Raw genomic sequence first — 25,329 nt, 5'->3', positions numbered from 1 at the left:
AATCCTTGGAGAGTCCACACAGAAGTTTGTTTACCTTCATGGGATCAGAAGTTGGTTGACCTTGATTTTCAAGACCATTCACAATATCTGTAAAACGACTAAACATGTCAGATATTGATTCTCCTGGTTTCATTCTAAAGGCTTCATATTGACCAAGAAGAATGTTGATTCTTGTTTCCTTCACTTGATCTGTTCCTTCATAGGTGATATGCAATCTGTCCCAAACTTCTTTTCTGTACCACAAGAAGATATTCTATTATACTCAGTTGGTGATAAAGCACAATATAAATAGTAAATTGCTTTTGCATCGAGTGTTTGTCTTTTGGTTATTTCTTCCTGAGACAATCCGCTGGATTCTTCAGTATCTTTTCCTCTTTCAGAGACTGGTGCAGTGGTAGGAATTATTCCTTTTTCTACAACATCCCATTCCAGAGGATCCTTTGATCGTAGGAAAGCTTTCATCTTGTTCTTCCAGATGTTGTAATCCTTTCCATCAAAGTAAGGTGGTCTGGTATTGCTTTGCCCTTCCATCAGCCCTGGTGCTAGCATACTAGCCATGGATCTTTTACTATGAAGTAAAACACTTCAAATAAAGTAAGTACACAAGCTCTGATACCAATTGATATAGCTAGTATAAACACCTAGAGGGGGTGAATAGGTGCACAAACAATTTTTCTTGAATACGGAAGCAATTCTTAACAGATTGAAATACGATTGAAATAAAGAGAGTAAGGAAGAGAAATTAAACACAGGATTTATAGTGGTTCGGCTTATTCCAAGCCTACGTCCACTCTTCCGCACTGACAGCCCACCGGCTGGATTTCACTATAATCAAAAGAGAAGTTACAGCACAGCTTTGCCTTGATTCCAAAGTGTAGATGTTCTACCACACCTCCTCAAGGTCTCTCACAAATATAGACTCTCTTTTGTATACAAGTATTCGCTCAAGAGATTTATCTAAACAAATAGGAGCTTCAGACTTTGGAATTTTTCTATCGCGCACTCCTCGAACAACTAAGAACGACTTCCTTATATACTCCTTTATGCCATCATATCCGTTGGCACTTACCAAAGGAATTCCTCCAATCTAACCGTTGGACAGAATTAATTAGGAAGATTGTTCGAGTTATTAAAGGAACATGTTGATAGCCCATCAATCCCGTTTGCCCATACAATCAGGATCTCGGTTTCCATAAGTAGAACCTTCCAATAATATATAGACAATCATCGAATCTTCAGTCATTGAATCAATCTTTGATCAATCAAAGGATTACGATACGTCTTCTCCAGCCACGAGATCTTCTCGGATGATAAGGTTAAATCTGAACAAACCACTTAGTTCGGATAACCTTTTTCAACGGATTCGAGGCTGTCAATGAGGATAGACTTTGAGTCTTGAGTCGGCTGTCCGGAAGTCTTCAGACTTTAAGGCGACGAGTCTGCGGACTTTCAGACTAGACTGAAGGATACGTTTTGTCAACTTCAAAACTCTTCATGAGGATTTCTCCAACACCCACTACCAAACGTGTTGACAACGTAGAGATTCGAACTCGTTTCCTCAGGCGGTTAGGTAGTAGAGCTCAACCAACTGTGCTGCCTACCGGTGGGTTTGCACATTCCTTATTTTTGTAGGTTAAAGGAAAAAAAAAAATCCTGTTCATCAAGAGAAAATCAATATAGCAGCACAATAAGAAGAATTGAGTTAAACCATTCTAAACCTAAAAATGTGTGCTTTGTGCACAATATTCCTCTTGAGCTTCTTGCTTTTCGATAGTGGCTGTAAGTTGGTATCAGGGATCGGAATGCACTTGATGACCCAACCGATAGGCCAAGACGTGGCCATGATCCTGACACATGCGCCCCATTGTCCCCAGCTCAACCGCTCTGTGATGGCGATCTGCTTCAGGAACTTGACCATCACCACCTGGAGGACCACCGTCACGAAGATGATCCCCAGGAACATCATGGCTAATCTCGTTGCAATTAAAGCTGAATTAGGTAATCTCCTAAACTAAAGTCAATTCAAATATATTAATTGCATAATTTGAATTATATGATTCTAACGTTGGTTTGGAGTGAATATTTAGGAATTTGATCTTTACGAATTAAGATTAGGTCATCGATATAATATTTGCTTCCTTTCTTGAGTTGGATTCGATATTTGAATTATTTTTAGTAAGCTTTCCTGTTTTGAGGAAATATAAAAAAACATGCATTGAATATTAGGATAGGCATTTCTTAGTTTAGAATTGCATACTTAGGAACTGCACGGCTATTTAAGAAATTGCCTAATTTAGAGTAGGATTTAATATAAATTATTTCCTAATTTCAATTAGGTAATATCATATTTTAGGAAGTTTCCTATTTTAACCTCAAAAGAAAATCACAAAAATAACATGCATATTTCATATAAACTAGATTGCATGTCATGTAGATTAGTTCATAATTTTCGTCCGTCATTAAAATTAGGTTATGTTACATGTCATTAGTTCAATAATTCATGCACGCTAAGCATAGGTTAAATTTGCATATAATCTAGTTTTCATAAATAAGAAAAAAACTACAAAAATAATTGGTTGGAATTGCATAGGTATTTAAAAATTATATTTAGGCTAGGTAGACATTTTTAATTAATCTTATTAACAATATGAGGCTAGTTGCTGTAGTGCCTCAACTCAACATAACACCTGCCCCCACATAGGCTCAATGCTGCTAACAATTAAGGTAGACCACCTTCTCCATCTATGGGGGGAGGATGGTCAAAGGCCTTTTGGTGAAGCTTTGGTTCTGCCTAACCCAAGGTATGTTCCCAAAGGCCTAATATAGCAATCAACAATCAGGTTAGACTACCGCGGTTACCTAGAGGGTAGTTTGGTCAAATAGTCCCTGATCAGTACTATTTGTATGTTAGATGTTAATGGATCAAGCGATGCAACACCTAGGTTACAATGTTGGGAACGTCAGTCCTGCATACATAAAACCGTACCCAGACTGGATGGACGTAATCCCTTATCCTAGAGGCTTCAAGATGCTCATTTCCCACCTATTCTCTAGTGAAGACGATCAATCAATAGTTGAACATGTTAGTCAATTTGCTGCGTAATGTGGAGATGCATCTCAAGTAGATTGCTGGAAGTTAAGATTGTTCCCTCTTTTACTATCAAAGTATCAAAGACCGCTTTTTACTTGGTATATTACTTTGGCGGCCAATTCTGTTCATACTTTGGAATAAATGGAAACATAGTTTTATACCTAATTCTATAGATCTGTCGTTGATAAATCTATTGCAGATTTGGCTTGTACTAAGTAGCATAATAATGAATTGATAGATCAGGTTGCTCAATCAAGTGGGCTAGGAATAGATGCCTTATTTCTCTTTTAGAGAAAGATTCACAAATTTGGCTTTTATTAGATCGAAAATTCAATAGAGGAAAAACTTTGAAGGCTAAAGATTTTGCCGATTTATTTCAATAGGCAATAAAAGTGCCTAAGTATGAGTAATTACAAAAGGATAGAGATTGATAACCATGTGAAGACTTTATAGAAAATGTGCCTTTTAGGGAAAAATATGAGTCATATGATGAATCTGATCAAGACAAAATTCGGCAAGAAAAAATAAAATTGCCAATGACAAGGGGACATGTGATGACTCTTAATTATCTAATTTAAAAGAATCAAATGATTGGTGAATTATTCAATTCTTTTAAAGGGAGCATTTTTTTTGCACCAATAAGTATCCAACTTTTGGTTATTATCGACATATGATAGACTCAGTTGATTAGAGCAGAGTTTGGTCATTTATGAATATAATTATCGGTAACTTAAAGAGAATCAATAGCTCACTAGTGAAGTGAACGATGACACGCAACGTGAAGTTATTGATGAGAACCTTGAAGTTGATCGACGAAGTCATCGATATCGACAACAAGCAATTGACAAGAGGATAATCGCTAGTTAGTTATTTTGCCGCTATTTTAGGATTGTTGTAACTTCTTGTAATCACTAGGAAGTTATTTCTTTTTCAATAATTACTTGTAAGCTTTGTTTGTAATCTTTGTTTGAAACTTTTGTTTGTAACCTCCGTTTATAACCATCGATTGTAGGTTTTAAATAACCATATTTAACTCTTTGGAGATTTCCTGTGCACAAACAAATAAGTTTACTATCTTTTAGTTATTTTTACTTTACTACACTATACTTTTAGTTTTCACACTGGCTTTGTCCATCAAATTTCAGCATGCATCTTTATCTTGGGTATCGTGTTGTTGATTAAATTCGGGCATAGCATCTTGGCATTCCCAAGTTTTGTCGTCGATTAACTTTCAACATAGTTTGTTTACGCTTTGCTATGTTGAAGTGACTGTATTTCCAAGCTTTGTTGTCGATTAAATTTCAGCACAGTTTGTCTATATGGTTTCGTTTGAAGTAAAGTTTGTGATTTTCTTGTTCATTTGTGATATTTCCTATCTGGAGTCATTACAAAACCTATTTCCTTCAATAAAAATTGAAGAATAACTTTTGATGAAGGATATTTCACCACGAGATCAATTTTGGCGAAACTTTCAAGGGAACAGCTTGTATTATTATATTTGGGTAAACCTCAAACCCGGGGGGAGGGGTTTTCCGCGAAAATGGAAAACCCGTGTTTTGAGCGCAATGTAACAGCCTTTGGACGTGGACGTGCTGTGAACAAAAAGTCAAAAAACATGCAGATACCGCACTTTTTAGATTTACAGCGACATTGGAGGGCGAGGGACTTTGGGACGTGACAGCTGCTCAACGGGCTTCCCCGAAAGTGATCAAGAAACGCGAAGATGCAAAAGCAAAATACCGGCCCACAGCGTAAGGCAAGAATAGTCGCTTTAATCCATTGCGCAAATGACGTCAGTCTGTCCGGAGGAAACCAGCGTGAGTTAATATGCATATCTAATGGTCAAACCAGCAAAAATTGCCGTCCATATCTGCAGGGAGTGCCCCTTCAGGAACAGCCGGTCTGCCGGAACTTGATCGCCAGTCTTCAAACAAACGACGTCTCCGACGACGATCTTGAATGTGGAATCCTGCTGCCTCCAACCTTCCTGATCACATCGGTGAGAATATTACTGCTCACCCGAGACAATTTTCAAATGGCGCACATACCAGCTTTTCCAAGGATATCCAATAATAATAATAATAATAATAATAATAATTGAATGGATAAAAAGACACCATTTAAATTTTCATACATGTAAGCTGGTACGGCACCAACGCAAACATATGACACATTAGCAAGGCATAACGATGATGATATTTAAATTTCTTTCAATTAAAAATTCGTATGTTTCAATTAGAAAGAGAAACAAACTAGCAGCTAAAAATTGAATGAGGGTTAGTGAACCAATTCTTTTCGCACCAAAACAAAAGCTAGCTTTCCATATCTATGATTTCGAGCGAATTCATCACTGTGCATGATGAAAAATTTAATCCGTCTCTGAAGTAAGAGTCCGTGCATCTTTGGATCGTTTAAGAAGTGAAGATATTTTCACCCTGCGTGTATATTTACATGAATTTTTTTTGGGATTTGGCTGGAAGTATTAAAAGTGAAAACATATTTATGCCGTTAAAAAGACCTATAAAAAAGATTTCGAAATTCAACATTTCACGATGTTTTCATTCCGTAATAAAACAATAATACCCTATGGATTTGCTTTCCGATATATATTAGTTATGGCCTTCAATATCTCTAATTTCCAGGGCTTGGGTTGCCAAATCCATGCATAAGGGAATTTGGGGTCATTGTGGCACAAGTATTTATTGGCACCAGTATTGATGGTAAATAAATACTTGTGCCATTATATTAACTAGGGGTGAGCATGATTCCAAGGTACAACCTAGAACCTAAGAACCGAACCGGTGGGAACATGTACGTTTTAGGTTCTAGGATATGCAAGGTAAGTTCCATGTTCCAAAAAATAAGAAACTTGTTTTGATAGGTAGGTTTCAGATTTTTAATTGGAGGAACTTGGAACTTGGAACTTGTAACCTAGAACATAAACTAAGTTTTGATGTTTTTGTTTGATTATGTTTTCATGCGATCTTATGATATTTTATATCATTTGATAATGAGTGTATAATCTAAAAGCATTGGTCTGAGCTTCTATTTTATGATTGAGACTTTTACTTTATTAATGTTTAAAATTTCCATGTGTTTTTATGGTTAGTGAATTGTAGCAGCAAGTGGTGGTCATTAAATGTTTTAATTCATTACAATCATTCAATTAATAATATATAAGTGGAATATGGGTTGACCTTGGAATCGATCCTAGAACCCGTGACATGGTAGATTCCAAGTTCTAAATATGTAAAGTAGGTTCCAGGTTCCAAAAAATAAGGAATCTATTCTAATGGGTAGGTTCCAAATTTCAAGTGAAATCTGTATGGAATTTAGAACCATTCACTCCTAATTTTAGCAGGATTTGGTCCCTATATGAAGGTGCTATTGCGGCCATAATGAACAAATAATGGTTCGAAGTGAGTAGTTTCAAGTTCCATATATGTTTTACCTGAAACTTGGAACTTACTCATTGAAACAAATTCTTATTTTTTGAAACTTGAAACCTACCCTACATATTTTGGAACCTAAAATTTGTCTTGTCATAGGTTCTATGATTGGTTCCAGGAGGATCTACCTAGGTTTTACTTATACTATTAATTGAATGATTGAAATGAATTATCACCTTTAATAACCACAATGTACTGCTACAATTCATTGATCATAACTATATTTAGACGTATAAAAATGTGAAATATTAACAAAATAAAAATTTTAGTCATAAAATAGAAGCTCAAAGTAGTAATTCCAGATTATATACTCATTATCAAATGCTATGAAATACTATAGGATCATGTGAAGAGGTAGACTAAGAAAAACACAAATTTATTTTAGGTTCTAAGTTTTAGGTTTTATCAACTTAGAATCTAAAACTTACTAGTGGAAATAGATTATCCAAATTTTGGAACTTAATATCTACCATGCATACCTTGAAACATGGAACTGCACATTCCCATTAGTCTGGTTCTCAGGTTTTATGTTCTATCCTAGAACCATGCTTATTCCTAATGATTGAAGCGTTGTTCGTTTGGGTTTTGGTATGACGAAGTGGCTGACATTATAGGATAGCTGTTCGGGGAATTCCAGGTACTTTGCTACGAACTTTCCTCGTAGCTCCGTGGCAGCCTAAGGGGAAGCATTTTCCTCCAATAAGAGATAAAACCTTCAAAGAGGAGCGAGTCATGCCAAGTCAGAAATTAATTGATTCAGATGGAAACAAAATAAGAACTGAGGGCCCGTAGGGCCGCGGTCAATAATGCTTTGTTTGGTGAGAACGAAGACGATAACGAAATTCTGCTTTGATTTCCATACGTGAACATGCAAATATCAGGAATGTGCCTAAAAAGCACATTTAAAGCTCGAAGTCATATTGACTTTTACGGGGCCCGCCGGGTTTAAGTGAGGGAGGGGCAATGGTCGCGCGCCGGGTAAGAACCAACACGGAAATGACCAAGTAATTGGACTGGGGGACGGGGATGGGGACGGGGACGGGGACGGATAAGAGGCGGGCACGCACACGTGTCCTCCCCTGATTGATGGTTTAAGCAAGACAAACGGAATTCGTGCGCCACATTAGACAATGATTCCAGCTCATGGATCGAGCCCCATTTTTCCAAATGGCAACATCGATAGCGACAACTGGGCCCCCACTTTCCCCCGGTCGTTTCCGTAAAACTCAGAAAAAGAAAAACAGAGGTCGCCGCGTGAGGCAAAAATCTGACTGACACCCTCACGAATGACATCACCAACCTGTTGTTCACTGTTCAGCTCCCGCATGTATTTAAGGTATACGCAATCCATGGTATTGTTAATGCACGGACATGCAATCCCTGTTGTTCTTCCTTTTGTGTTGCCATTTGCGTTCTGCGACCTTATCTCGTAATAGGATCACGAGCCTGTGCGTCTCTTCCGAGCGATGACGAGCATTCTCAGCGGCAGCGGCAGCTGCAACCGCTACGAGGTCTCTCTCGACCCGCCCGCTATGCGTAAGTTCGCCAAGCTATGGCATTTGGCCTTTGCCACCATCTATTGCTCCCGAGCCATCACTACCTCCGCAAAGATAACCACCAAGTTCCCTAGTAAATCTCCTTCCTACTCTTCGATTTCAATCCCCGATCAGGCTCCGAGCGCTCGCTCCAATCAACCCAGCTCCTTCCGGACTGGACAGTCACAGCTCCGACCTCTTGCTCCTTCCTACACTTCGATTTTAATCCCCGATCAGGCTCTGAGCCCTCGCTCCGATCAACTCAGCTCCTTCCAGATTGATCAGTCACAACTTCGACCGCTTGACCCTTCCTACACTTCGATTTCAATCCCCGTTCAGGCTCCGAGCGCTCGCTCTGATCAACCCAGCTCCTTCCAGACTGAACAGTCGCAGCTCCAAGTGCTCGCTTCTTCCTACACTTCGAATTCAATCCCTGGTCAGGCTTCGAGCGCTGCCTCCGATCAACCCAGCTCCTTCCATATTGATCAGTCGCAGCTTACGAAGCTGGTCAAGGACAAGAACCTCATCCGCCTCAGTGAATTCGGCGGTGTCAGCAAAGTCGCGTCGGCCCTCAAAACTGATGTCTCTCGCGGAATTAGCGGCGAAACGGATGATGTCACTCGCAGGCAAAACGCATTTGGCGTCAACACATTCAAGCCACCCACTATGGGCTTCTTTCACTTTGTGTTCGAGGCTTTCAAGGACCTCACGCTCATGATTCTTCTTGTTTGCGCTGGGCTTTCGCCTGGGTTTGCGATCAAGGAGAACGGGCTCAAGGAAGGCTGGTACAATGGCGGGAGCCCATTCTTCACAGTTTTCCTCATGATCGTGGTGTCGGCCGTGAGGAATTACCGGCAGAACTGGCAGTTCGATAAATCGTATGGGGCGAGCAGTGATATTCTCATCGATGTGATAAGGAAGGGAGGGCCGTGCGAGGTTTCCATACCCGACATTGTTGTCGGAGATGTCGTTTGTTTGAAGAACAATGATCAAATCCCAGCAGATGGGTTGTTACTGGGCGGGCACTCCTTGCAGGTACGGACGATAATTTGTACTGGTTTTTTTTTTGGTAAGGGATTTGTACTGGTTTTGTTTGCATAAGATTCGCTTATTAACTCTTGTTAGTTTACTTAAAAAAAAATATAGTATTAGTGTTACCAAGTTCGAGCGCAGGTTGATTAATTAATTGAGTAATTAGTCTAAAGTAATGTACACGTGTACGGTATTCTGTTTGATAATGCACAGTTCGTCATTTTTATAATCTTAATTCCACGACAAAAATGAAAAGTAGCGGTTTTAATTCGTAGTTCTAGTCATAGGAGAACCGACTTTGTTAAAAACATTTACTGGAAAAGGTATACTCAAACATAATCCATTTCTTCTTGTGTTAATATTTACTGAGGTTTCATTTTCTGACTGCATCCTATCGTCTCATTCTGGTGTCAATTTAGGTCGACGAATCAAGCATGACCGGGGAGAGTGGTTGCATAGAAAAGAAGAGCAATCAAAATCCCTTCCTGTTCTCTGGAACAAAGGTCGCTTATGGGTCTGCTCGGATGCTGGTTACATCGGTCGGGATGAACACAAAGGGGGGCGAGATGATGAGGCCAATCAACCGCAACAGCAGTGAACAGACCCCTTTACAGGCTCGGCTCAACAAGCTCACCTCATCAATTACCAAAGTCGGTTTGGCGGTCAATTCTCTGGTTCTTGTGGTCCTGCTAATTTGCTACTTCAAGGGAAACAAACATGACGAGCATGGGAAACGGGAATCCGTTCCAGGCCAAACGATGGGTGACCATATCATGAACTCCGTGGTAGGCAACATTGCAGCCGCAGTGACAATCGTGGTGGTCTTGATTCCTGAAGGCTTGCCACTTGCGGTAACAATCACCCTTGCTCATTCGATGAAGAGGATGATGGTGGATCAAGTGATGGCAAGGAAACTTTCAGCCTGCGAGACAATGGGGTCAGCCACCATTATTTGCACTGACAAGACCGGCACTCTCACGATGAACGAGATGGAAGTGACGGAATTCTGGGTCGGCCAAGATTCTGTGGCGGAAAACATGTGCTCCTCTGTCTCCAAGTTTGTCCTGGATTTGATTCGGGACGGAGTTGCTTTGAACACCACGAGCATCGTCTATAGGCTGCTTTTGGGATCGGAGTACGGGTTCTCCAATAGTCCCACTGAAAAAGCGATTTTTTCCTGGGCGGATGCTCAATTGAGCATGGACACGGACGAGACAAAGAAGTGCTGTGAAGTCATCCAAGTCGAAGCCTTCAACTCACAGAAGAAGAGAAGCGGTGTCCTAATAAAGAAGAGCTTGGACGGCAAATTCCATGTGCACTGGCAAGGAGCGGCAGAGATGGTCTTGTCCAAGTGCTCAAGCTTCTACGACGGGTCGGGGGAAGTGAAAGATTTGGATGAAAATGGAAGGGTGAGATTCGAGCAGATTATCCGGGGGATGGCGGCGAGCAGCCTCAGGTGCATTGCTTTCGCTCATAAACAAATCTCCGAGGAAGCTATCCTAGAAAGAGAAGACGGGGACAAGATCCAAGAGGACGGCCTGACATTACTAGGACTTGTTGGTATTAAGGACACGTGTGGTCCCGATGTGAAGAGAGCAGTCCAAGATTGTCAGGAGGCAGGAGTGAAAATCATGATGATAACGGGAGACAACATCTTCACCGCCCAGGCCATCGCCTTGGAGTGCGGTATTCTCACTCCCAGAGACGATGCCTCTAACGAGACCATTGTGGAAGGAGCTGAGTTCCACGATTCCATGGAGAGAGCTGAGAATATCTGGGTCTTGGCGAGATCCTCGCCTTTCGATAAGCTCCACATGGTTCAATGCCTGAAGCAGAATGGCCATGTGGTTGCAGTCACGGGGGACGGCATGAACGATGCACTGGCCCTCAAGGAAGCCGACATCGGGGTCTCGATGGGCATCCAAGGCACCGAGGTCGCCAAAGAGAGCTCGGATATCATCATCGACAACTTTGCCTCCATGGTGAAGGTGTTGCTGTGGGGTCGATGTGTCTATGATAATATCCAGAAGTTCATCCAGTTCCAGCTCACGGTGAACATCGCAGCCATTTTGATCAACTTTGTGGCCGCAGTCTCCTCCGGTGACATCCCTTTGACGGCCTTCCAGCTCTTATGGGTGAACCTAATCGTGGACACGCTTGGTGCCTTCGCCTTGTCCACAGAGCTGCCTTCTGGGGAGCTCATGAAAAAGCCCCCTGTGGGCCGCACCGAGCCGCTCATAACAAACGTCATGTGGAGGAATCTGGTGGGACAAGCAATTTACCAAGTGGCCATCCTCCTCACTCTACAATTCAAGGGCGAATCGGTCTTTGGCGTGGACGAGGCGGTGAAGCGAACGCTAATATTTAATGCGTTCATCTTGTGCCAGGTCTTCAATGAGTTCAATGCGAGGAACATCGAGAAGCAGAACGTGTTCGAGGGCATTCACAAGAACAAGCTGTTCCTCGGGATCATCTTTGTGACATTGGTCCTCCAGGTGGTGATGGTCGAGTTCCTGAAGCGGTTCGCTGTCATGGCACGGTTGAGCTGGGGACAATGGGGTGCATGTGTAGGGATCGCGGCTGTGTCTTGGCCTATCGGTTGGGTCGTTAAATGCATTCGGGCCCCTGATACACCAATCTTACAGCTACTTGGGATTGAATAGCAAGAAGCTCGTGAGGAAAATTATGCAAAGAGAACAGTTAATTAGGTTTAGGAATGCTATTTGGCTTTAACTCAATTCTTCTTATTGTACTGGCATATCGAATTTCGCTTGATGCATTTTTTTTTTCTTTTGCCTAGAAAAATAAGGAATGTGCAACCAGTCAATGTAATATTTCCAATTAAAAAAAAATGCATGCATTGAGAAGATAAGGATTTAGACGAGTGAACTGAACAATATAGCCAAAAACCATGAGAAAAATGTGGAAGCACGTCCCTCTCTATATCTCTCTCCCTCTCTCTCCCTCTCTCTCTCACAGACACATATCTCAGTTTGACTTCTTTTTGAGATTCCGTGTCGGCTGCTCGTCCTTCAGAAGCTGACATGAGAGTCTACATCAACAAACATATTATTATCTATTAAAAAAATTGAACGAGTCGTCGTGATCAAGAGAATTCAAGAGCTGGTGATGCATTCAGCCTTTATAATTAGTCCCGCCGGTCGAGTTGGAGAGACGACGACAAAGTTTTCGAGAAAAAAGTCTTCCTTGATAAAAGCATTTACTACGAAAGAGAGCAATGGCGTATTGCATGCGTCTCTCGACTCTCGCGCTCTCCCATTGGTCAATACAGATGCTTCTGCATGAGACGGAAACGATTCAAAAATGGAGGTGGAAGGAAACATTCAAGAAAAATGTAGGTAGACATAGTTTAAACACTCGTTTATGCAAAATAAATAAATTAAAAATTATTCTTAGATGCAACAGGACCCTCAATCTTCGATCCTCATCTGATTGAGACGACCTTCTAGGAGGAATATTTTTTCTTCCGTTTTATCTTTACTCAGATGGTTTGGAGTGTGGCTTTTTACGCATGATTCGATCCATCCCCTAGCTTTTTCCAGTGTTATTAATGTCGATACCTTGTTTTTATTACGCGCAATAATATATTGCGTTCCTATGATACAAAGCACTTTATATCATTAGCCAATGTTCTCGAGATGAATGGTAAGTACCAATCGTTGATTTGACTTGACCTAAATCCACATGGCAATATTCTCTTTGTTGACAAACTTGCGAAGTGCAATTTCTGCCGCACCAATTAAAATATTATGTATCTTTTACATAAAGAGCATTATATACTCCATTTTCGAGTTGCAAACCTTCCATAACAAGGCAGTATTGGGTCTCCCATCTCTGCATATCTTTTGACCTTTCGTTGACTCCCCCGTCCCAAGCCCGTCGAATGAACTCAATCGCGGGATTTTGTGGAAACACGTTTTCCGCTACCTCCCCCAGTTTCGTCGTAACCCTAGTATGAACTCGCGACATTTGATAATGTGAAAAATAAGAACTCTTAAGGGGAAAATTTTTCTTCATTCCTTACACATATAATGTTGCAAAAGGAAAGTGATCGATCAATAGAATAAACGGCACAAGGAAATAAATAGAACATTAGATTTACGAAATTCGATCAGCGTGACCTATGTCCACGGAATGGCTGTACAAAGTTCCACTATAGATCACACTGAGTCACTCAAATATACTTAGTATTTCACAGCTCTTAATTATACTCAATAATTCATGCGACATTTAGTCATCACAAGTTACAATTTCTCATGAAATCATCTCTCCACCTCACATAGGATTTACATAAAGAATTACCACAATATTTTTCATGACTTTAAACACTCGGTATGTAATTCATAAACGTAAGCTCCTCTTTGTTACTCTTCACAAAAAAAAAACCCTTCTTAAATATAGACAAGAGTTGGATCCAAAATAGAAAACCCCTTTGAGCCAAGTTACCATCACTTCATTGGAATCCGAACTCCACTGCTAATCTACCACAACCTCTCACAAGCTCAAATTGCCATAGACATCTTCTGATTTTGAGCATTGCTTGAACTTCGTTGGAACCGTGGACCTCATTAGAACACCATTTGTTTATGCATTTTTAATTGCTCCACGACGATTTTTCCACACAACCTCCTCAATCATAGATAATGCAAAACTACCGTTGCATCCATATCTATTAGAAGATCGAACACACACCTTGTCAAACTCAACAGTTATAAGAATCGTCGCCTTTCTTGGCTCCTCCTCGTTACAACTATTATCTATGTCAATTATCGTGCTAGTACCCACTTTTTTTAGGAGTTTCTGGTTAGAACTCCACCTTAGACTGCACATTGTTCGTATAAACACTACCACAAATGCTCATATCTAGAAGTATTGGAGACTCATCAAGTGTATTTTTGTGCTGATATTAGGTGAATTTAATTCCGGGCACCACAACCAGTAGCTCTTCTCATATTGTACATAGTCTAGGAACATGCATTTTTTTTGCCCTTTTACCGAGCTTACTATCACTCACTCAAACATAATAGACAACCAAATATTTCAATTTTATAATAATCAGCAAAGTTACCTAACCACTCAAAAGTCCAACATCCAATCGCGGTTGATGAAGGTCTGTTCATCGAGTTGCTTGCCGTCCTAAGCGCATATGTTAGCATTAGAGAGTATTTTATGGGTTGTTTCTAATAATGTTTTGCTCATCAAATTTGTAGCCTATTGTGATTCACTCGTACAAGTGTGGTGTCTCACTATCCCTTCCTTAATGTAGAATTCATTCAACAGCTTTGAGTAGGACTCCATGCTACTATCAGTTTGCACATGTTGATCATCTTACTAGTTTTCTTTTCAATCACAACTTTCAATTGCTTTGATCCTAACAATAGTATTAAACTTAGCTTGCCCTTAATTTTTCATGTCTACATTCCAAATTCTAAGATTAAGACCCCACCTAGTTTGCATTAATTGGAAATTATACTTTCTTGATTTCTCATAAACTGCATTGATTTATCGGAGGCTCTAGGAAAGTCAAGAGTAAGACTCATTTTGGGGTGGACTTACTACTTAGATACTTTCAGTAGTTATCTGCTCCACATGATGCTAATTGATGAGAGTTACTTTGGAAAAGGAAAAAAAACGAAAGTCAAATTTATTTTCGGTGAAGATTAGCTTATTATTCCTAGATTAACTATTTTCTATTGAGTGATGGCCCTTCAACTCAGCACTATTAGATCACTGAGGTTGACTTTTGTCCTCGACTTTCTATAAGATAACTCAAAAAAAAGAAAATCAAAATTGGAAATTGATTAAAATTCCAAATAAGAGCTCAAAGTGTTCTTAGTTTCTCAAATAAGGGCTTAGAATGAAATTATCTCAAATAAGGGCTTTAAATGCCCACATTTTCTTAAATAAGAGTCTAAAGTGAACATTGTTTCAAATAAGGCATGAAGTGGCCATATCGGTCTCAGTTCCATCCTTTACATTTTCTCATTTTTGTTGCCTTTATTTATTTATTTTTCTTTTCCTTTCTTTGTTTTTTCCATAAAAAAAAGGACTAAAAAAAGAAAAACCTAGGTGGGAGGGCTAGGCTAGCCCTACCACATCGCCTGTGGCCGCTGCCCTATCCCCAGTGGGGTTTCCACCATGGCCAGTGGGGTCACCGATGCTTTAGCGACGGCTAGTGACCTCGTCGATCAAAGGCAAGGGCTGATTCCTCACCCATACTTAGGGGAGAGAAGTTTGGGCCGCACCCTCTCCCAATTTTGATCACGGCCTCATTGAGGCGCTTGCGACCATGTCGACCACGGGTAAATTATTATATATTATTGAAAAATGCCCACGTCGGCATCGGCCATGCCACGTAGGTCAATCGGGGTTCATGTCGGCAATATTTGGTCAAAATTAGCTAGAATGATTTAATTGGCTCTACTTTAAAAGGTTTGACAATAAATTGGCACTATTTGAAGGTTTAGGACAAAATTAGTACTAATGTAATATGTTTATGATTTTTCTAACACTTTTCCTTAAGAATTTGCTCTAGCTATAGTGAAACCGAGTTGCACTATTGATCCTATGATTTGAAAAGAGCTCTAATTGAGTAGCTATCAAGACATTCATCACCTCAACTATTTTCCAGCAATACTATATGGAGTTCAATTCAAGTCATATTTTCAATTGTTTGATATTTGAATGTAGCAATACCTGCACGAGACCAAAAAGAGACTATTACCTAGTACGATGCTTGAGCTACCATATTTTCTCCACATAGTGTCGATTGTGAGTGGATATGATAGAATGTATAAACTTTAAATCATACTTTTATCTAATAGCTTGAACCTTTAAAAACCGTTGGCAATGATCCCACAATATTTAACATAATATCATAGTAGAAGATCCTAAGTTTAAGTTTTTCCAAATCCCATTTGCCTCCCAAATTAAGTATCTTCATGCATTAATTCTAAGCAAAAAGACCTGATAGTGGTCAATCTAACATATCAGTTCCAAGCCCTAGGATGCTTTTGCAGTCGATTGCTCAATGTTAAGGGCAGGGCATGGTGCCTAATATATGCACGATTTGGCTCACCCATAATTCTTTATGTGTACGTTCTAAATTCTGAGAATAAGGCCCGACTAAATTTGAGTTAATTAGAAATTGTGACTGATACACGTAATGAGTTTCTTCCTTGTCTGGACATAGTCCATGTCCGTAATTCATACCATTACACGTTATGAAGTTGCATGCTTGGTCGGACACTGACGGGGTCGAGGATGCAACAAGCCGATGGATGTCCTTATAATTCAAGCCAATTCTCTTATTTCCTAGGATGGCATAAAAACAAAATATTATTGCACAGTACAATAATGCCCAAATTTGAAAGTTTTGGGCTTTGGTTTGAAGCGCTTTAATTTGATTCGAGTCAATTACTTTTAGAAAACTGGGCCGACTTACTGAGCCCAGATAAGCCAAGCTCGATCTTTTGACCTGTGCCGAAAGATAGATTGACGACTCATTCCTTATTTCTCAATGAATGCTTTCTTTAAATCGAATATGTCACATCATTGATTACACGTTCCTCATTTTCTGGGCAAAGAAAAAAATCACACAGCATCAAGGACGAAGTCAACATACTAGCACATGAAAAGCATTGAGTTAGGGCCGATTAGTGCTCCTACTGTTCTCTATGCACGATTTTCCTCACCAGCTTCTTGCTTTTGGATCCCAAGTAGCTAAAGATTGGTGTATCAGGGACTGGGATGCACTTGACGACCCAACCAATAGGCCAAGACACGGCGGCGATCCCAATACACGCGCCCCACTGGCCCCAGCTCAACCGCTCTGTGTCAGCAAACCACTTCAGGAACTCGACCATTACCACTTGGAGTACCACCATCATAAAGATTATCCCGAGGAATAGCTTATTCTTGTGTATGCCCTCAAACACGTTCTTCTTCTCGAGCTTCCTCGCGTTGAACTCATTGAAGACTTGGCACAGTACGAACGTGTTGAATATTAGTGTCCGCTTCACCGCCTCATCGACCCCAAAGATCAACTCGCCCTTGAATTGTAGAGTGAGGAGGACGGCCATTTGGTACGTTGCTTGTGCTACAAGGTTCCTCCACATGACTTTACTTATGAGCTATGTAGCACAGACACGGCGACACGACACGTGACACGACACGACACGACACGCAACACGTCATTTTTCAAAAAATAGAGAATTTCGACACGTTCCGACACGTTAAATATTAAATAAATATTTTAAATTTTAATTAATTTGATTCAAATTTACAAATAAATAAATAAAGAGTTTACAATGAATTTATACCAATAATATTAATAAATCTAACACTTTTTTTTTTTTTTTTAATTTCATTATCTCAAATTTACATTTATTTTTCGAAATTCCCCCTCTCCCAAATTTACTTTTATTTTTCGAAACCACCCCTGTGCCCAAACTTCCCTCGTCACTTTGCCCCCAAATTTTTTTACCTTTTTTTCCCTCCCCACCACCTGACAGCCCATCACTTCCCCTCCCTCCTGTCACTTTCCCTCCCTCCAACACGCCAAGTCTTTTTTATTCTTTTCAACACCCTACCAGCGCGGAACGGCGCCTTCTTCTCCTCCTCCTCGCATCCTTTTTTATTATTTTCCTTCTCAAAAGTTCAAAACCCTAGCAGCGCGGCCCCTTCTTCTCCTCCTCCTCGCCGCACAACGCCTATCTCCGAAAGCATCGAAGACTCGATCAAGAAAAGCACCAGCATTCGCCGAAGGAGCGGAAAAGGGAGTAACCCAGAAAAAGTTTCAGTGAAAAGGAATCGGAAAGAAGGCGGAACGCGGGGTCCTTGTGCGCCGAGAGGCTGCACACCGCTGCGAACTCCTCCTCCTCCTCTCCTCCCCCTTGCCGCTGCCGCCACCGCCCCACTCGACGACACCACCCTCCCCCACGCGCGCCTCCCTCCTAAAGTTTCTTCTCACGGCCCTCGCCCTCTTTCTCTGGCCGTCTCTCGCCGTCACGGGCTCGCCTTTGCTCGCGGCCTCATCTCTACTTCCCTCTCCTCCGTCCTCCATTCTCTTTTGGACACGCGTGTCGAAGCGTGTCGACAAAAGTTGACCACATGTCGACAAATCCGACACGCGTTGACCGCGTGTCCGAGCGTGTCCGAGCGTGTCGAGGTGTCCGACACGTGTCGGACACGACACGGAGGCATGTGGGACGTGTCCGTGTATCATAGCTTATGAGTGGCTTCGTCCGGTCCACGGGGGGCTTCTCCATGAGCTCCCTGGTAGGCCGCTCAGTGGCCAGGGCGAGGGCGCCGAGCGTATCCATGAGTAGGTTCACCCATGAGAGCTGGACTTCCGTCAGGGCGACGTCGCCGGAGGAGACTGCAGCCACAAAGTTGATGATGACCGCCGCGACATTCACTGTCAGTTGAAACTGGATGAACTTCTGGATGTTAGTGTAGACGCATCGACCCCAACACAGCACCATTGCCACAGAGGCGAAGTTGTCATCGAGGATGACAATGTCTGAGCTCTCTTTGGCAACCTCAGTGCCTTGGATGCCCATCGAGAGCCCGATGTCAGCTTCCTTGAGGGCGGGTGCATCATTCGTGCCATCCCCAGTGACAGCGACCACATGGCGTTTTTGCTTGAGGCATTGAACCATGAGGAGCTTATCGAAAGGCAAGGATCTTGCCATGACCCGGATTTTCTCGACTCTTTGAAGCCTCTCCTCAGATGTGTAGTTTCGGAACTCAGCTCCTTCCACGATGGCTCCATTGAAGGTGTCGTCCCCAGGCCTGAGAATCCCGCACTCAGCGGCAATGGCCTTAGCGGTGAAGATGTTGTCTCCTGTTATCATCTTGATGTTCACTCCCGCGTCCTGACAAGCTTGGACCGCGCTCCTCACACCAGGACGGCATGGGTCCTTAATACCAACAAGTCCTAGCAATGTCAGGCTGTCCTCTTGGATCTTCTTCCCATCTTCTCTTTCTTTGGTCACTTCCTCGGAGACTTGTTTATGAGCAAAAGCGATGCACCTGAGGCTGCTCGCTGCCATCCCCTGTATAATCTGCTCGAATTTCTTCCTTTCATCTTTGTCCAAATCTTTCTTTATCCCCGACCCTTCGTAGAAGCTTGAGCACATTGCCAAGACCATCTCTGCCGCTCCTTTCCAGTGTACGTGGACCGTGTTGTCTGTGCTCTTCTTCATTAGGACACCGCTTCTCTTCTTCTGTGAGTTGAAGGCTTCAACTTGGATGACTTCACAGCTCTTTTTTATCTCCTCCATGTCCATTCTTAATTGTGAAACCGCCCAGGAAAGAATCGCTTTCTCAGTGGGACTGCCGGATAACTCGTACTCCAATCCCAAAGATGGCTTATAGACACTGCCCGTGGTGTTCAAAGCGACCCCGTCCTGAATAAAATCCAGGACACACTTGGAGGTAGAGGAGTATGCATTTTCTGCCATGGATTCTTTGCCGACCCAGAATTTCGTCACCTTCATCTGGTTCATTGTCAGAGTGCCGGTCTTGTCAGTGCAAATAGTGGTGGCAGACCCCATTGTCTCGCAGGCCGACAACTTCCTCACCTTCGCCTGATCTACCATCATCCTCTTCATTGAATAAGCAAGTGTGAGGGTTACCGCGAATGGCAAGCCTTCAGGAATCGCGACCACCACGATTGTCACAGCAGCTGCAATGATGCCCACCACGGTGTTTACGATATCATCACCTGTCATTTGGCTGGCAATGAATTCTTGGCTCCCGTTCTCGTCCTGTGTGTTTCCTGTGAAATAGCGAATCAGTAGGACCACGAGAACCAGGAATTCGACCACCAGGCTTACTTTGCCAATCGACAAGGTGAGCTTGTTGATCCGAGCCTGTAAAGGGGTTTGCTCGCTGTTGTCACGGCTGATGGAGCTCATCATCTTGCCCCATGTCGTGTTCACACCAACTGATGTCACGAGCATTTGAGCATACCCATCAGCTACCTTTGTTCCTGAGAACGGGAATGGATTCTGATTGCTGTTCACTTCCACGTGATTGCTCTCCTCGGTCATGCTCGATTCGTCAACCTAAATTAAAAATACAAAAGTTGTTCTTGATTTAGTGGCGCTAGGATGACACGATAGGATGCGTTCCCATCAAGAAATTGAAATCTGACTAAATAGTAACACAAGAACAAATTGATTTTATTAAAATTATACTTTTTGCAGTAAAATTCTTTCACTAAGTTTGTTCTACTATAACTAGAAGTATAGCTTAAAACCATTACTTTCCTTTTTATCATAGGACTAAGATTATGAAAATGACGACCTGCCCTGTATCTAATGCGGTCAAACCAGTAAAACTTGCCGTCCATACCTGCAGGGAGTACCCCTCGAGGAACAGCCCGTCTGCCGGAACTTGATCACCAATCTTCAAACAAATGACGTCTTCGACAACAACCTCGAGTATGGCAACCTGCTGCCGCCGATCCTTCCTTATCACATCGATGAGAATATCACCGCTCACTTGAGACAAATTTTCAAATTGCCAGTTCTGGCGGTAATTGCTCACAGCCGACACCATGATCACGAGGAACACTGCGACATATATGCTCCCACCATCGTACCAGCCTTCCTTGACCCCGTTCTCCTTGATCCCGAACCAGAGCGAAAGCCCGGCGTGGACAAGAAGAATCATGATTGTGAGGTCCTTGAAAGCCTCGAACATGAAGTGGAAGAAGCCCATGGCAGGCGGCTTCTTGTACGAGTTGATGCCAAACGCATTTTGCCTGCGAGAGACGTCGTCCGGGTCACCACTTATACCAGCCGAGACATCTGTTTCAAGTGTTGAGATGACTTTCTTGACCCCGCCGAATTCCTAGAGGTGGCTGAGGTCCTTTTCCTCGACTAGCTTGGTGAGCTGCGACCCATCAATCTTGAAGGAGCTGGGTTGATCGGGGGGAGCGCTCTGAGCTTGATCCTGGATCGAAATCGAAGTGTAGGAAGGAGATTTTCCAGGGAATTTCTTGGTTATCTTTGCAGAGGTAGTGATGGCTCGGGAGGAATAGATGGTCGCGAATGCCAAACGCCTAAGGCCTGACGCGCGCGACCCATGGACTTCCCAAGGGCCTGCCGGGTGCAGACCATCGAGTAGCCTTCGAGTAGTCTGTTGTATAGCTTGTAATGATTATACGGATTCAAAATGGACCGTTGGATCGAAGGGACGATCCACGGCCGAGAAGCGACCCACTCTTGTATAAATAGGGATCCCTCTCCCACCTTGTAACCAGTTCGTTCACAAGCAATATACACTCTCTTTGCCCATTTGGTTCTTGTGTTCGAGCGTGTGTGTGTGTAAGGCTGACTTGGGATCACCGATCCTAAGGCCGCGCGGTGTTTGATCGACCCGTGACAAGTGGTATCAGAGCCATCATTTCCAAACGAAATGGCTAATCCTCGCGCTGATGTTCCGATCGTTCAAGGCGATGAGCGTGAAGATCATGGGCGTGCGTCAGAAGCAAGATCAGGGTTGCAGGTCGGTCTGACACGCGACCGCCTGAACCGTCACGGGCTGCTCGAACATCGCTCGGGGTCGCCCACGGGCTGCGCATGGGCCTTTCGCTCGTTTTGCTCATGGGTCGTTCGTGGGCTGCTTCCGGGCAGCCCCTTGTACATGACACAGTCCCTCACGGACGATCTTGGATCATGCTTGTCCGTGGGCCGTGTCATTCTCCCCCACCTAATCTGGCGACGCCCTCGTTGCGTCCGTGGCATGGAAGGCTTCGATGTGCCCCTTGAATTCTCACAGAGCCTCGGAGGGTTCCCGGCTTGCTTCACTCTCGGGGAAGGCCTCTCCACCGGACGAGGTACTCCTTCCTTGGTGCCCGATATTTCTTCCATATGATCCAATCTGCCATGATACACTCAACATCCCAATCATAGGAGGTCTTCACCCCAAGGGGCGCTCGCTGCGATGTGCCCCGATCTGGATCATCCTCATCCACATGAAACGATTTTAACATGCTCCTCAAGCGTCCGGCTATATATCACTATATCATCAAGATAAACTACAACGAACCGATCAAGAAACGGATGCAGTACCTTGTTCATGAGTGTGCAGAACGTAGCCGGCGCATTGGTCAAGCCGAATGGCATGACAAGGAACTCGTATGATCCATAGCGGGTCACACATGTTGTCTTTGGCTCATCCCCCTCAGCGATCCGCACTTGATAATATCCCGATCGAAGGTCGAGCTTGGAGAACCAACGGGCTTCTCCGAGCTGATCAAACAAGTCGACAATAAGGGGAATCGGTACTTATTCTTGACGGTCAGCTTGTTCAATGCCCGGTAATCGATACATATACGGAGGGATCCGTCATGCTTATTTTGGAACAAGACCGGGGCACCAAACGGGGCATTGGATGGCCGAACATATCCAGCATCCAACAGCTCTTTGAGCTGTTTCCTCAGTTCCTCCAACTCGGGCGGGGCCATGCAATAGGGAGCCATGGCCGGTGGTCGAGCATCGGGTACCAGCTTCGGGGTATCGAGGAAGTAGGCGAGGTGACCTTCTTGGCGGCATTGAAGGAGGAGGGCGCGGAGGAAAGCTCGGTATCGGAAGAAGCATCCCGAGTCCTCGATGCCTTCCAAGATGTGATGCCGCCCGAGCTGCCCAAGAAGCTGCCTCCTCGGAGAGAGGTCGACCATCGGATCGAGCTGGTACCCGATGCTCGACCACCGGCCATGGCTCCCTATCGCATGGCCCCGCCCGAGTTGGAGGAACTGAGGAAACAGCTCAAAGAGCTGTTGGATGCTGGATATGTTCGGCCATCCAAGGCCCCGTTCGGTGCCCCGGTCTTGTTCCAAAAGAAGCATGACGGATCCCTCCGTATGTGTATCGACACGGGCATTGAACAAGCGACCGTCAAGAATAAGTACCCGATTCCCCTTATTGCTGACTTGTTTGATCAGCTCAGAGAAGCCCGTTGGTTCTCCAAGCTTGACCTTCAATCGGGATATTATCAGGTGCGGATCGCTTAGGGGGATGAGCCAAAGACAGCATGTGTGACCCGCTATGGATCATACGAGTTCCTTGTCATGCCATCGGCTTGACCAATGCGCCGGCTACGTTCTGCACACTCATGAACAAGGTACTGCATCCGTTCCTTGATCGGTTCGTTGTAGTTTATCTTGATGATATAGTGATATATAGCCGGACGCTTGAGGAGCATGTTGAACATTTGAGTCGAGTTTTTCGAACCCTTCGAGAAAACGACTTGTATGTGAAACGTGAGAAATGTGCCTTTGCACAAAAAGAAATTCCGTTCCTTGGGCACATCGTTGGGGGCGGACGTGTGCAGATGGACACGGCCAAGATCCGTGCCATTGTCGATTGGGAGCCACCAACCAAAGTGACTGAGCTGAGATCCTTTCTTGGTCTCACAAACTACTACCGGCGCTTCATCCGAGAGTATTCGCGCCTCACCGTGCCACTCACGGATATGCTGAAGAAAGAAAGGCCGTGGGAGTGGACGGATCGGTGTCAAGAGACGTTCGAGCGGTTGAAGCGGACCAGGACCAAAGAGCCGGTGCTTATGCTGCCCGACTACACCAAACCCTATGAGGTGGAGACCGATGCTTCTGATTTTGCCATCAGTGGTGTCTTGATGCAAGAAGGTCATCCGGTGGCCTTCGAATCCCGAAATTTGAATGATGCCGAGCGACGATACACGGTCCAAGAGAAGGAGATGACCGCGGTGGTGCACTGCCTTCGCACATGGAGGCACTATATCTTGGGGTCTCGGTTCGTCGTGAGGACCGACAATGTGGCTACGAGCTACTTCCAAACCCAGAAGAAGCTCAACCCAAAACAAGCTCGGTGGCAAGACTTCTTGGCCGAGTTTGATTATGTGCTGGAGTATAAGCCCGGAAAGTCCAATTCCGTGGCCGGCGCCTTAAGCAGGAAGTTCGAATTGGTCAATGTGGTGAGCAGGCTCGATTGCCTGTGGGTTGATCGTATTAAGGAGGGGCTGAAGCATGATCAAAGAGCCCAAGCCCTCCTTCAATATGCCCAAAAAGGCTTGACGATGATATTTTGGCTTGAGGATGACCTCCTATACACCAAAGGACGACGACTCTATGTGCCGCTCCATGGGAAGCTTCGAAAGGAAGTCCTAAAAGAGTGCCACGACTCCAAATGGGCGGGACATTCGGGAATCCACCGCACCATGGCGCTTGTTGAAGATCAATACTACTGGCCGCACATGCGGGACGATGTGGAGACATACGTGCGAACGTGTCTTGTCTGCCAACAAGACAAGATAGAGCAACGGCCTCCCGCGGGGCTCCTTGAACCGTTGCCCATCCCGGAACATCCATGGGAGAGCGTCTCCATGGACTTCATCGTGAATTTGCCCAAGTCCGAAGGGTGTCGAGCTCTCATGGTTGTGGTAGATCGCCTCTCCAAATATGCGACGTTCGTGCCAACCACAATGGAATGCCCAAATGAGGAAGCCGCCAAGCTGTTCCTCAAGCACGTAGTCAAATATTGGGGGCGTTCCACGCACGATCGTGAGTGATCGCGACCCTCGGTTCACCGGACGGCTTTGGATCGAGCTCTTCAAGTTGCTAGGGACGAGTCTCAATCTCTCCACCAGCATGCATCCGCAGACCGACGGACAAACCGAGCGAGTGAATGGATTGCTGGAGAGCTACCTTCGGCACTATGTGAGCAATACACAAGCGAACTGGGCAAGGTTGATCGACGTGGCCCAATTCTCTTACAACTTGTAGCGGAGCGAGTCCACGAACCAAAGCCCGTTCGAAATCGTGACCGGGCAGCAGTCGCTCACGCCAAGCGCAATCGCTTCGGGGTATCGAGGAAGTAGCCCGGCCGCATATAAACTCGCCAAGGAATGGGGTGAGCACGTGGACTTGGCCGGCGTGTCTGGATAGGGCCGCGAAACGCACGAAGAAATGGGCTGACAGAAAGCGACGGCATGTGGAGTTTCAGGTCGGGGACTTGGTGCTAGTCAAGTTGCACCTCGTCCTTCGGTACATAAACGTGAACAAATGGCTGATCCGTCGCTATGAAGGCCCTTTTCAAGTGATACGACGCATCGGAAAGGTGGCGTACAAGCTGGACTTATCGTCCAAGTTCAGGCTCCACCCCGTGTTCCATGTGAGCATGTTAAAACCGTTTCATGTGGATGAGGA

The 25,329-nt window shown here is 44.0% G+C and overlaps 1 protein-coding gene and 1 pseudogene across 1 annotated transcript; one reads left to right on the top strand and one right to left on the bottom strand.

Moving 5' to 3' along the window:
* Nucleotides 1–8,006: 8,006 nt before the first annotated feature.
* LOC104416220 (putative calcium-transporting ATPase 13, plasma membrane-type) lies at nucleotides 8,007–11,770 on the top strand. The gene is made up of 3 exons (XM_039299559.1): nucleotides 8,007–8,209; nucleotides 8,543–9,110; nucleotides 9,527–11,770. Exons 1-3 carry the CDS (start codon nucleotides 8,007–8,009, stop codon nucleotides 11,768–11,770), a joined length of 3,015 nt encoding a protein of 1,004 aa, XP_039155493.1.
* A 4,994-nt stretch (nucleotides 11,771–16,764) lies between these two features.
* LOC104416224 lies at nucleotides 16,765–22,821 on the bottom strand (annotated as a pseudogene).
* Between the last annotated feature and the right edge of the window lie 2,508 nt (nucleotides 22,822–25,329).

The sequence above is a fragment of the Eucalyptus grandis genome, chromosome 8 (assembly GCF_016545825.1).
Source record: "Eucalyptus grandis isolate ANBG69807.140 chromosome 8, ASM1654582v1, whole genome shotgun sequence".
NCBI lineage: Eukaryota > Viridiplantae > Streptophyta > Magnoliopsida > Myrtales > Myrtaceae > Eucalyptus > Eucalyptus grandis.
Note: the sequence above shows the minus strand (reverse complement) of the source record. Positions and strands in the feature narration are given on the sequence as shown.